Consider the following 12,723-nt stretch of genomic DNA (forward strand, 5'->3'; position numbering starts at 1 on the left):
AAGCTTTAACTTTAGCGCATGTTGAAATATTAGACTGATCCTGATTGTTTTAAGTAGACCTCAATTTAGGTTAGATTTAGGCTCATAGTTTAATCAATATATAACTTAATCAGTAGAACATTTTTCTTAGATATAATGATCACGATTTGATTAAAATTAGCCTAGTCAGTAGTTTTTTTTATAGTAGATCACCTCCTTAAGAATCTATAAATAATATAATAATTTGAAAATGTTTTAGTTCGTTGTAACCAAAGAAGTTGAAAACTAATCAGAAAATGTTGAGTGTAGCAGATGTTTTGGTATTGAAACTGTTTTATAAGAGTTTGAAGATATTATATGAAACGTGCCAACGGTGACTGTTGTCTCTGTGGTTTCACTTTTACACACGACATTAATGGACCTGGGGAGGCGAGATAACAACGAGCAACAGGCAGAGAATATCTCGTTTCTCAACACTGACCATTCCTGTTATTTTCTGATGCATAAATTGCAGGTAAAAGCAGTGTAATCTTTCCAACAATGTTGTCTACCAAGACGACTTGCATTTACTTTGCTTTCCATGTTGAGTTTAAAAATGAAATAACTGAGTCATACTTGTGGACACAAAACTGTTTATAAAATGCTGGCCTGATTACATCCATGATGGCTCATTCTCACCTTCCAGGTGTACCCGACTCTTTTCCCAACAAAGTAGGCATTGTTGATGATGTTGTGATGTGAAAGAGTGGCACCTTTCGGAGCTCCTGTGGTACCCTGAAAACAGAAATGCTATTAGCAAATTATTGCTTTTATAAGTTCAAGAGAAAATAGACAAACATTTCTCTAATTGGTTGATAGCCTCCTTACTGCTATGGAAACATGAACCCAGCAGACGTTTGGGCAACTGAATAAAAAAAAAAATTACATTAAGTCTTTGAAGCCAGGAATGATAAAATAAAGAGTTTGTGATTAAAAGGAAAATTCACTCATTATATTTCAAGGCGGATGATTAATTTTAAAGCATCTTTCTGATATAAGAGAGCTTCACTACATTGTGATAAGAGAAGATTCTGCACTCTTGTTTGGGATGTCACTGATTGGCCCATCTCTGTTAAATGAGGGGAGAGGTAGGCTGGTTCACTATCGCTGTCCCTCTTTACAAGACACGGTTTTCAACGGCTCCCCAACTGCTTCCTCCCCGCTGGACAAATCCTCGTATAATCCGCTCCCTATGAACTCGCTTGAATGTGAGGACCAGGATGAGGAAAGTGAAATACTGTATTTTCCGGACTATAGAGCGCACCAGTATGGTGCCGCACCTACAATTAAAAAAAAAAGAAAAAAAAGAAAAAAAAAAAGAAAACTAGACACGACTGCCAAGTTTGGTGAGTTTTTAAATATGATAAAGCCCCCAAAAAGCCAATTCATTTGATGGAATTAGCACTTTCTTCTTTGATTTCTAATTTTGACTTCCAATGATTCACTTCCTGTTAAAGAGCCCCCTGGTGGTTGAAGAAAAATCCACAGAAAAGCCGCACCGGGCTGCAATAAAAACATAAAACATAAAACATAAAACATAAAACATAGTTCAAAGCGTGGAAGGGTGGGGGGGGAGTAGCAGCTTATAGTCCGAAAATGTTCTTGCTCATCAGTAGATTAATCTACCACCCGGTTACAAGGAATAGTTTTATAATTACCGAGGTGAACTGGATGTTTATCGGGTCGTCAAAAGAGAGCTTCTTCTGCAGATCCTGCAGCTGCTTCACATGGCGGCTGTCTCCCGCCTGCATCACGTCGTCAAAGTGAAACATTCCAGGCTGCCTGCTGTCCAAGAGGATCACGGAGCGAAGCTCTGGAAGTCTGACGAGGGGGAAACCGAACAAACACAAACGGTGCGGTTGCGTTTTAAAACGTTTGGGATTCCTAAAACACTTTGGGTGAAGGAGTTTGAAGTTTTAAGGTGAAAACGGCAGATACTGAACAGACTGAAAGGTGTGACAAATGCTTGAGAGCATTTTATTTGCTTACCAGTTCTACTTTTTGATGATTATTTTCAATGTTCTGCCAATCATTTCTTTCCTAAAAGGAAGTTTCTCCTAGGTGCCACCAAAAGACCATATGCTAAAGTGCTTTTGTGAACAGCAAAGTTTTCCTTCACGCCGACAACAAACAGCTTTTAAAAACAACATGTGCATCTAATAAGTTACAGCATTGTTGAAAAGATCATTTATTCCATCTATAATGTCATAATAATGCCAGCCTTTTAAGTTTGCTTGATCAAAATTATACATACACAAACACCACCACTAAAATTTAGGTTAAAAATTCCTTGCTTAGTTTCACATTATCCACACTTTTTATATTCATCAACAAGCTTCATCAAATATTGTAGCTGAATATTTGACCTCTTTCCCAGGCTAGTTGTTTCCTTGGAAGAATCTGAACAGTGCATTCATTTTTAATAAGGTTGAGGTCAGGGATATCTTGATATCAGTCTGGTTTATCCATTTTAAATAAGTTTTGTTGTGTATTTGGGATCCTTTTGATGCCAAATGTAACAATCCCAGTCTTTTTATTACACTATACGTTTTGCTGTAGGACCTTCGCTCATAATTAGTCGTTGCTTCTGAAGATTTCTATAAACAAAACAAACAAAATAAACTAAGTGTGATCCTGAATGTTGTGATTGCAAAGAATCAAGGGCAGACTTATCTTGTGTTTATATATTTGTAAAAGCGGCTGTAAGGGAAGCTTTTAAGTCATTTTCCCTAATGCTGTTAGGACTCTACCAGATCTCCTCTCTCAGGGAACGTTACCAAGACAATTCATCCCCAAGGGGATATTTTCCTACACTGGACTGCATTCGTGTTTAGATGGTGGTAAATACAAAGCAAAAAAAACATATTTTGATTCATAACAGGCTAGAGAAAATAAGTAGAAACCACAGAACAAGCAAGCAGCTGAAACAGATCAAGCCCTACATTAACTTTCAACATTATGTAGAAACATGTTAGCCATCTACTCAGTGTGTGTCCTATGAGCGTGCAGCTGTGGGGGGGATGTTGAACAAATCAAAACCTTATGTAAGAGGTCAAAGGGCAGCCCTCCATAAGGAGGAGGTTCTCTGTTCTTCTGGATTCTCCATATGTTGAGTTTTGAAGGTTTGATAACTGTAAGAGTCACCACAGAGGTCGCTGGGTGTTATTACTGTTAATGTGCTGATAACCCGGACAGATCACAGCATAATCGGTCCCCTTCAGTGATTACTGAACTATCAGAGATAACACAGGAGGTCGTGTCCTGCAGGATGTTTGCAGATCACTTTGATAGGACTAACTGGGCTAAAAATAAACTTAGACCTGAAACGCTGAAACACAGGCTGAGTGAACCTTTAACACACAAATAGACGTACAAGAGCAATCATACAAAGTCTGAGCAGAAAAAAAGAAAATTGGTCAACTCGTGACGATGTGAACTTTGATGGCCAAACGATTGTACTTAAAGAACCAGAATAAATCAGTATTTCATGACGCATTGATCTACAGTTCTTTGCAAAAGTCTCCAAACCTCTACAGATTTTTCACATAACTAAAAATCTTCATGTGCGTAGTGGATTTGGATTTTACGTAATAGATGAACACAAAGCGGAAGGAAAATGATGAATGGTTGTATGATTTTTTTTTTATAAAAATCTGAAAAGTGTGGCCTACATTTAGACTTGTTGAACTGCCTTTTATTGCAGACGTCGTTTGCAGTCTTGACTAAAAGTCTCTATAGTAACTTCAAGTCTTGCCACAGAGGAGGCAGATTAGCCCTAAACTATGATCTGTGTGTCAGAATATGGACTCATTTCCCACCAAAGCCATAGCATGTGCTCAGTTTGACACAAAACCGTCTTTGTGCTCTCTGTAGCGTAGAAACCACAGCTTACGGCTCATCAAATAAAGTACAACACAACATGAGTTGAGAAGAATATTTAGCTTATGTGAGATCTTAAACCTTGTGACGAAGGAAGAAATTCACATTTTTCATTGATGTTTTGCAGCAAAGTTTGAACATATTGCTCAGGATACCTCCAGGACGTTTTGAAAAGGGTGACCTGACGGTTTGCACCCCAATTTCAAAAGCCACACAAGACGATTTATTGCATCATCGTCTCATAACGGAGGTTGGAAGGTGGGCATTCAAAAGTAGCATGATCTCAAAGGTTAAAACAAACGATTTAAGCAAAAATAAATATACAAATGCTTCAACTTCCTCTCACTTAAAATTCACATTCAGAAAAATTATGTACAATATATCTGAAGTGCTAGTGGTAAAAAAAAAAAAAAGAAAAATATCAAGCAGATCTCAACATGCTCTGGCTGAAGGCCAAATTGAAATTGAAGATGCTGAAATTATGGATGTATTTTAAAGAAAATTTATACACAGTCTCTGCAGAGTAGTGTTTAATGAGACTGAAATAGTGTTGGTCAGTCACAGATATGTTTTATTTTAAACCACATTGATGTCAGTTAACCACTGTCTATACTTTTATTCCAAGATTTTTCTGAAACTCTGCGTATCGCGGCCTCTCTTGATCAGAACACCACGGTAAAAAAAAAAAAAAGATTGCAAATCTCAGTGAGATGAATAAGTAATTCCTGTGAAACTGTGCAGAAATAAGCCTTTAATAAACTTTTTATCAGTCTACATGCAAACCCTCATGAACTGATTTCTCAATTTATGTAAGATTAGAAAGAAAGAGAACAAACTGCTGAAATGTGAGGGTTGGAGACTTAATGTGTGAACGCCGGCTCGTACCTGGCGCTCTTGATGTCTCCTGGGCTGGACGACTCGATTTCAGGACAGATCTTCTTCAGCATGTCGCAGTATTTCTGAGTCCTAAACTCTGTAGGGCACACAATGGCTTGACAGCCAACCTGCAAGGAGACAAAAACAGTATTCATCTCAAAGGACTCCCATTTCTGTTGGTCCAACGCAGGATTATTAATCTGGGTTGAAATAAAATTAAATCACTCACCTTCCGTAGGGCGTACTCCACTTCCATCTGTTGGTATGCTGGGTTTACAGACACCTGGAGAGAATAAGGATAACTGAAGATGTGATTTAGTTCATTAGTTTTTCAGTACCATCACTACATGGGAGAGCATTAATTAGAGAAGCAACCATAGGCTCCTTAATTAATAACTTTGGAGAAGCTATAACTTTCTGTTGGAGCTATTCGTTCAACACTCAACAAATCTGTATGTATGGAAAATGAGGCGTTGTTGAAAAAAATAACTGAATGGTTTTCTGATTTTATGCACTGCTTTGTGTTTGTCTGACGCATGAAATCCCAATCCTTTGAGGTTTTTGGTTGTAACTTGACTAAAAAAAATAAAAAATAAGCTCAGGGAGCGCCGGTACTTTCTCAACGCATTTGGCGCAAAAGAAGAATCACTTTTTTCGTTTAACCCATTTAATGTGCAGTAGCAGCTGTTTCTTAGCCTGAATGTTTTTGAATGTTTACGCAGAACAAGTGTTTACATCCTGCAGAGCTCCTAGCTACACAGCTGTAGAATCACAGAAGCTTGTGTTGATGGAGATTTACTAAGCTGATAACTAAACGTCCTCCTTCATCACAGAGAAACATGTTGGTGATTAGAATGCTCGGTTTTTGTTTCCCTCTGCAGCCTGGATTTACCTGGATAATCCCAGCTTTAGCAGTTGCAAACTGGAACAGGATCCATTCGTAAGTGTTCGGCCCCCACATGCCGAGTCGGTCTCCTTTCTTGAGCCCAAGAGCCAGAAGTCCTGCAGCAGCCCGGTCCACCTGCAGAGGCACCAAAATGAGCTCAACCTGGCCGGTCCCCTGCATTACACACTGCATCGATAATGATTTTTTAATGTTAAAAGAAATATGCAAGAAATATATCGACATGGGTGTAATTAATTCAAATAATACACGAGTTTCAGTCTTTTATTTAAGCTTCTGTTTTTATAATACATTCAGACTAATAAAGCAGCATGTGGCTTGGATACCTTGAGTCAGGGTTCAAACATTTCAACAACTATTAGAAAACAGTGAAGTTAAAGGTTTAACTTTATTAAATCTTTAACTTTAAAAGATTAAGTTCCACAGGACTGCGGGATGTTCCAGAAGGAACAAGGATGTTCCTTGTTTGACATTAACTGAGCCACACGCTGATCAAAGTCTAGACACGTTCTGACGGCTGCTAATTTAGGAGATTATTTCTATTCTGGTGCTTTTCACCGCAGTTCACCATGTCGTCCTGTTTAACAGACACAAAGACTTGATTCACTGGGGTTGTTTACAATGGGTTTTATCCTGCCTTTCAGAGAGATCCGTAAAGTCTGCCTTAATCAAATTATATCTTATGGCGCACCTCAAGGATCTGTCTTTAGCCCTATTCTGTTCACTGTTTAAATCATGTCTCTTGCTATCTCAGTTCTTTTAAACCTCCTGAGTTTTATTTTCATCACAACCAGTTGTTGGTTTTACAGAGGAGTTACTTTCCATACAGGATATAATGCATAAAATCATATCTTTGAATATTTAATATAAATTTTTTTGATGTTCTGAAACTCTTCACAATAAACAGAAGAAATCTGGACAAAATAAATACTTTTTCACAGCACTGTACGTATCCAGTTGTATATTTCTTTTTCTTCCAAATAAATTACAGAAATCGCAGATTTTACTCAAATTCCCGGATCCAACTGAAAGCTGGACGACTGAAAGTTTTCAATTAAATGGAGAAAAAAATGGAGGTACTTATTTTTTCACCAGAGAACATAACTGTAAGGATAAAGCAGATCCTTCAGGCTGTTGGTTGTTTGGTTAAGTCTTCAGTTAAAAACAATAACCTTCAAATCAAGTTTTACACTTGAGAATTATGCAAAAGCATTGGTTTGATTTTGCTTCTACTACTTCAGAAATATTCCTGAACTTATTATTTCTCGTCTTGAGATGTAATTTCTATCTGACTTCATTGCTAAGGCCGCTTCATGGGTTTTGTTATTGAGTGCATTTCAGGATCCTTGTTTTGCCCTGGAGAGCGCTACATGGACAGACACCGGCTTACATCTCTGAATCACTACATCTCTGCACCCCCATCAGGGCTCTGTGAGCAAAGCCTGCTGATTTTCCCCCATCCAAAACTGAAAGTTAAAGGAGACAGAGCTTTTTTTCTTCTGTGGCTCCAAGACTTTGGAATTTCCCTCCTCTGTTTCAAAGATCAGCGAACTCAGAGGCTTCCTTAAAAGGTCAGCTAAAACTTCTCTAAAGCACTTTGTGATTTTTATCTTGAAAGATGCTATATAAAGAACCTTCTATTTACTTACATGTAGGGTTAATTTATTCCTCTGTTGCACTTAAAGAAGCAGTGTTGAGCTTTACATCACGGTATAATGTTATTACTTCATCAAAAACATTCCTCGTTGCTCTGATTCTTAATGTATGTTTGAGAAATACTTGAATCTTCCGAGCCTCCGCCTCACAAAGCGGCTCTCCCCCAACCAGCTCCTTCAGACTAGCCAGCAGCAATTAGCAAACACCTGGTGGAACTGCAGATCAACTGAGCTCATTATTCAAGCTACTTCTCAATGAAGCGCTGGTAAAAATGTTAAAGGGTTAACAGAGGCGCCACGTTGTGATGACTTCCTGAGGGAGGAGTTTCAGAAAGAGCAGGAGTCTCTAAAGAGACAGAGGCCCAATTTTTAAAGAATTAAATTACTAAGTCAAATTTTTTAAAGTTAATTTAGACATAAATCAACTGTCTAAATTAACTTTAGACAGTTAGTTACAATCAAGTAACATAGTTACTTGATTGTAACATAGTTACTTGATTGTGCAATAAAATGTCACTATATACCTGAAAAATATATAACACTGCCACTTTAAAATAAATATTTTTCCATGCTGAGTTCACACAAGGAACAAAGTTGCCATTGCCCAGATAAGCATTTCTACAAACATCCAGTGTCTTCCTGTGGTACGTTTAGCGTCTTTGGATGTGTTGGAAACAAGGACATTTATTGGAGAGACTCACATCTTGTTGAAACTCTGCGTAGGTTTTGCGGACTCCGTCTTGCAGAAACACCACGGCCTCCCTGTCGGGCCAGTGATCCACGGACTTCTGCAGGGCCTCTGCCACCGTGTCGTGAAGCAGCGCCGTGGACGACGTGCCGTGAACGTAGCTGGTGGTGAGAGTGGGGACGACGGGGGGAGAGTCCACATGGATGTTCCTGAGCCGGAGACGAGAGGCAGAAGATGCTTAGACATTTTGGACCCTGATAGTGAAATACTTAATCTGTGTGATGCAGCAAGTGCAGATGAGTGAAGTCTAACAGGAGGTGAGACAGTGGTTTAGATAAACACAACCAAACCGGTCAGACTGGACAGATAACTGTCCGGCTTATATGTCTCTGCCCCCACACACGAGCAAGCACGAAGAGAAGATGGAGCCTTCAGTCCATATTGTTCTGAACAGAGTCCAGACAATGAAGTGTATCAGAAGAAAATCTACTTAGAATAACCAACAACTACGTCATACCATGTATTACGGTATGCATCAGTGATGTAGATATTTAAGGCAGGAAATATATAATAAATAGTTCATGTCTTTATCTCATTTGATGTCATTCTAAAGTATGTAATTAAGATATGAATGTCAGAATAGTCTGCAATTGATCATTATTGAACCTGGACCACCTGCCCTGATGTCCCCAACATCTGGACAGGAATCAGTCGACTCAGGTCTCCTTAATCAGAACCAACACATAAAATTTCTGAAACTTTGACATTTCCTTTGGTAAAATCTCAAAGTTTGTCAAACTTTGACATTTGGTCAAAGTTTGTAACGATAAACACATAATTAAAAAAAAAGTAATAGAAACTCACCAAGAATTAAGTCAAATGTGAAAGAAATTTTCCATTTTTGCTAAAGAAACATTTATATGACAAACACTCCAGCATCACATCCTGGCCACTAAACTCCTCATCATTCCTTAAACTCAGACCTTTGTGACTGGAAACTCTATAAGTTTTAATTTTTTTTTTTACTTTTCTCAACTTTTAGTGCAAACTATTGTATTTGTTGTTATCCATCTTTTTATATCACAAAGTACAGATAATATACATATACAGCTAATGCAAATAACCATTTTCACTTATTATCTCATATCTTTGTGATCATTGTTTTTCCTCTTTAAAAAAAAGTGTGTCAATTGTTGTGTTAAAGATTAGTGAGCCTTTAAGTAACATCTGAAAAACAATTGAAATTTTATTGAAATGAAAACAAACCCTGGACAGAAAAACTTCTGTAATGATTAAAGTTGAGGTTCAATAACAGGATGTTCTGCTAACCAGGCCGAAAGCCCCTAAAGGGATTCAATCAACTCCCTCCATTTATTTGAGACTTAAACCTTATTAGGTTTAAGTCTCAAATAGTGATAAAGTGGATAAAAATACATCCGGGTTAGGTTTTGGAGCAATATCCGCATGCGAAAAGGTTCTGGTGAGATAAAGATGTAAGTTTAGGGCTCACCGGCAAAACGTTATGTTTGGAGGAAGACTAGTGCTACAGAGAGTGAAAAATGGTGGGAGCAACAGCAGACATATTGAAACTCTTGACTGACAAATGCATGAAACTATGTGTAAACACAGGAGAATCATGGAATAAAAGCAAGAACCCAATCCAACAATGGTAACACTTTATTTGAAGGGGGTTGAATAAGACTGACATGACACTGTCATAAAAACCTGTCATAAACATGAATAAGCCTTCATGAATATTTATGACTGTTGTCATAAAGCGTCATTCGGTAAATTATGACACTTTTAATACAAAGTTGACATTATTCAAAATGTCTTTGTTATGACAACTTGACATTAACCAAGAAATCATTACTGATATAAATTTGTTATAAAAGTATTACTGATTGCACTTTAAAAATTAGGTAACTTTATGTTATTAAAGGTAAAGTTTAAACAGTAATGATTTATTGGTTAATGTCAAGTTGTCATTAGAGCTCCAACAATAGAAATATAAAAGCTCAACACTGTTTCAGTGTTGAGGGAATAGATAGAAAATATTTTTTAAAAAAACCATCCAACTCATTGACCCTGAGATGTGACACAGACTTCAGGAGGCCCTGCTTCCTGCACGCCTGGAGGAAGTAGGAGACATTCCTGCTGTCTCTGCAACTTTCAGCTGATTTTAAGTGACCATCATTGTTCCCAGCGATTGATTCAGCAGACAGACAAGAAACTAGAGCAATTATCTTCAGCTTAGTAAAAAGCCTGTAAAAAATGTGGGTGAAAGGTCAACATCAAAGTTCAGTTGGACCTGATTCTAGGTGAACAAGGCAGATTAAACAGTAGATAAACAGATTCCACATAAGGAAGTCAGAGAGTAGCAAACATTAAAGATTACAATGTAAAACTACGACTCAAATGAAGAAAACTTGGTACTGGAGTTTTTATAAATGTTATAATTTGGTATCCGTTTATGCTTCCTGACAGTTTTGGGTCCTGGTCATTTAAATTTAGTTCCTTTGAAATTCAGTTGATATACAGGTGAGTCTGTTCTAATTAACATTGTGAAAAAAGTTGAATATCTTTTTTCAGTCACTTCAGAAAGTGAAACTCGTACTTTACGTAGAATCATCACAAAGAGTGGAACATGTCAACCCTTTATTTCTTGTAATGTTGACCATTATAGCTTGCATATAAAAGTGAAAAGTGTCTCAAAAACAATTTTTAGAAACTCTTGGTGTCACACTCTAATCAGCTAATTGACTCAAAATAGCTGCAAAAGTTTCCTGAGCCTCCAAGTCGTCTTTCACTTTTGGTTAATAGGGCACAATCATGGAGGAAGACTGCTGATTGGAGAAGTTGGTTGGCCAAAGAGTGTTTTCTTCAAGCATAAATATGGAAAGTTGAGTGTAAGGAAAAAGTGTGGTAGAAAGAAGGTGTTTTTTCTCTGAAGTTCACCGTCAAAACAGACGTGTACCAGGAAACATCAGGGCACTTTATGTTTCCTTCTCCTGGCAAGATTTATGGCTGATATCGTTGTCTAGCAGGACTTGGGACCGGCCTACACTGTAAAAAGTACCAAAAGTTGGTTCAATGATCAGACTGGCCTGACATCAACCGCATAAACAAGCTATGGAGTTAATGTCAAGACGAAAATGAGAGACACCAGATCCAACGATCCATTTGACTAGAAAATCACTGTTAAAGCAACCTTGGCTTTTATTTCACCCCAGCAGAACCACAAGCTGATCGCCTCCAAGCCACTGATGCAGTAATTTACCCAGAAGCCTAATCTTTTTAGTGTCTTCAAGAAACAAGAGTTTAAAAAATGGAGCAGTTCAATCAGGAAGAAAGAGGAACTCTGCAGCTAAATAATGTGACTTTTTAAACACTTGGGAACTCAAAGGAAGAAAACTTGGTACTGGAGTTTTTATAAATGCTACAATTTGGTATCTGTTTATGCTTCCTGACAGTTTTGGGTCCTGGTCATTTAAATTTAGTTCCTTTGAAATTTAGTTGGCGTACAGGTGAGTCTGTTCAAATTAACATTGTGAAAAAAGTTTAATATTTTTTTTCTTCAATCACTTCAGAAAGTGAAACTCGTACTTTACGTAGAATCATCGCAAAGAGTGAAACGTCACTCTTTGGGTAAAAGAGACAAAGCACTGATATAGGAGGAACTTATTTTATTTCTATAGATTTAAAAAAAAAAAAAAAAAAAACATTAATCGCAATTCGACCAAGACTTTTCACTTCTTAATGTTACTAATATGTTACACATAAAATGTTTTCCAGACTGCGGGAAACGCTTGGCGTAAGAGGTGCTGTATGAACATGAATCCATAACCAGGAGGAAGTTTAGCAAAATAAGAACCGACGCTGCAGCTTGTAACTAAAACAGTTTGATAAATGTATTTTTATCCTTTTCCGGGGGGAATTTTTTATTTTTTTTATTTTTTTTGTGGTCGACCCGTCTCCGCTCTGTCTTTCTCGCTTGCAGTAGATTTTATTTATACTATTTTAAAAAGTTGCGCAATTTCTTGGAAGAATGTTTATGCGATGCCAAAGCAGAGGGCTACTTCAGCAGCCGCAAAGTTCCGAGGCGATGTTACGTAAGAAGAAAGTAAACAAATATGACAACAAACTAATGTCCCTGCTTTTTGCACATGAGCTCTTATTTTAAGTTGTAAACAAATCCCTGGTTCTGGTTGTCCTCACCGAGCTGCTGCAGCAGCAGGTAATCCTGGCTGACGTGTCCACGGTGCTCGGAAAACCCTCAGAGGAGCGGAGAAAGCAGCGGTCCTCCGAAGGAACTGGGAACAAAACCCAGCGGTGGGGATCACCATGGTGTGCAGCTGCAGATAGCTCACCGCGCCCAGACGCACGAAACCTCCGAACCTTCCGCGGGCCGAGAGAGCTGGAGATCCTGCAGACTGAGCCGAGCCGCCCAGGAAACCTCTGCTGCGTTCAGGCTGCAAGCTGTTTCCAGATGCTTTGCTCGAACCTTGATCTCTCAGGTCGGCCTACACGCCTTGATTGATTTTTCATTTAATAGCCCTGACCAGCTGGGGGCGCTGCACAAGCGCTGCAAAGAAACAAGAGACGGGAGTAACTGACAAGCGATAAAGTGGATAAAAATACATCCGGGTTAGGTTTTGGAGCAATGTCCGCATGCGAAAAGGTTCTGGTGAGATAAAGATGTA

At 38.3% G+C, this 12,723-nt stretch overlaps 1 protein-coding gene across 1 annotated transcript in view; it reads right to left on the bottom strand.

Moving 5' to 3' along the window:
• Window positions 1–12,626, bottom strand: part of acsf2 (acyl-CoA synthetase family member 2) — a 29,892-nt gene extending 17,266 nt beyond the window's left edge. The window contains exons 1-7 of the mRNA XM_007572858.2: window positions 12,239–12,626; window positions 8,034–8,229; window positions 5,666–5,794; window positions 5,003–5,056; window positions 4,783–4,901; window positions 1,677–1,839; window positions 658–753 (exon numbers count right to left, since the gene is read on the bottom strand). Coding sequence (XP_007572920.1) covers window positions 658–753; window positions 1,677–1,839; window positions 4,783–4,901; window positions 5,003–5,056; window positions 5,666–5,794; window positions 8,034–8,229; window positions 12,239–12,366 — 885 coding nt within the window. The 5' untranslated portion in view covers window positions 12,367–12,626. The remainder of the gene's footprint in view (window positions 1–657; window positions 754–1,676; window positions 1,840–4,782; window positions 4,902–5,002; window positions 5,057–5,665; window positions 5,795–8,033; window positions 8,230–12,238) is intronic.
• Between the last annotated feature and the right edge of the window lie 97 nt (window positions 12,627–12,723).

Source organism: Poecilia formosa, unplaced genomic scaffold (genome assembly GCF_000485575.1).
Source record: "Poecilia formosa unplaced genomic scaffold, Poecilia_formosa-5.1.2 Scaffold7, whole genome shotgun sequence".
Taxonomy (NCBI): Eukaryota; Metazoa; Chordata; class Actinopteri; order Cyprinodontiformes; family Poeciliidae; genus Poecilia; species Poecilia formosa.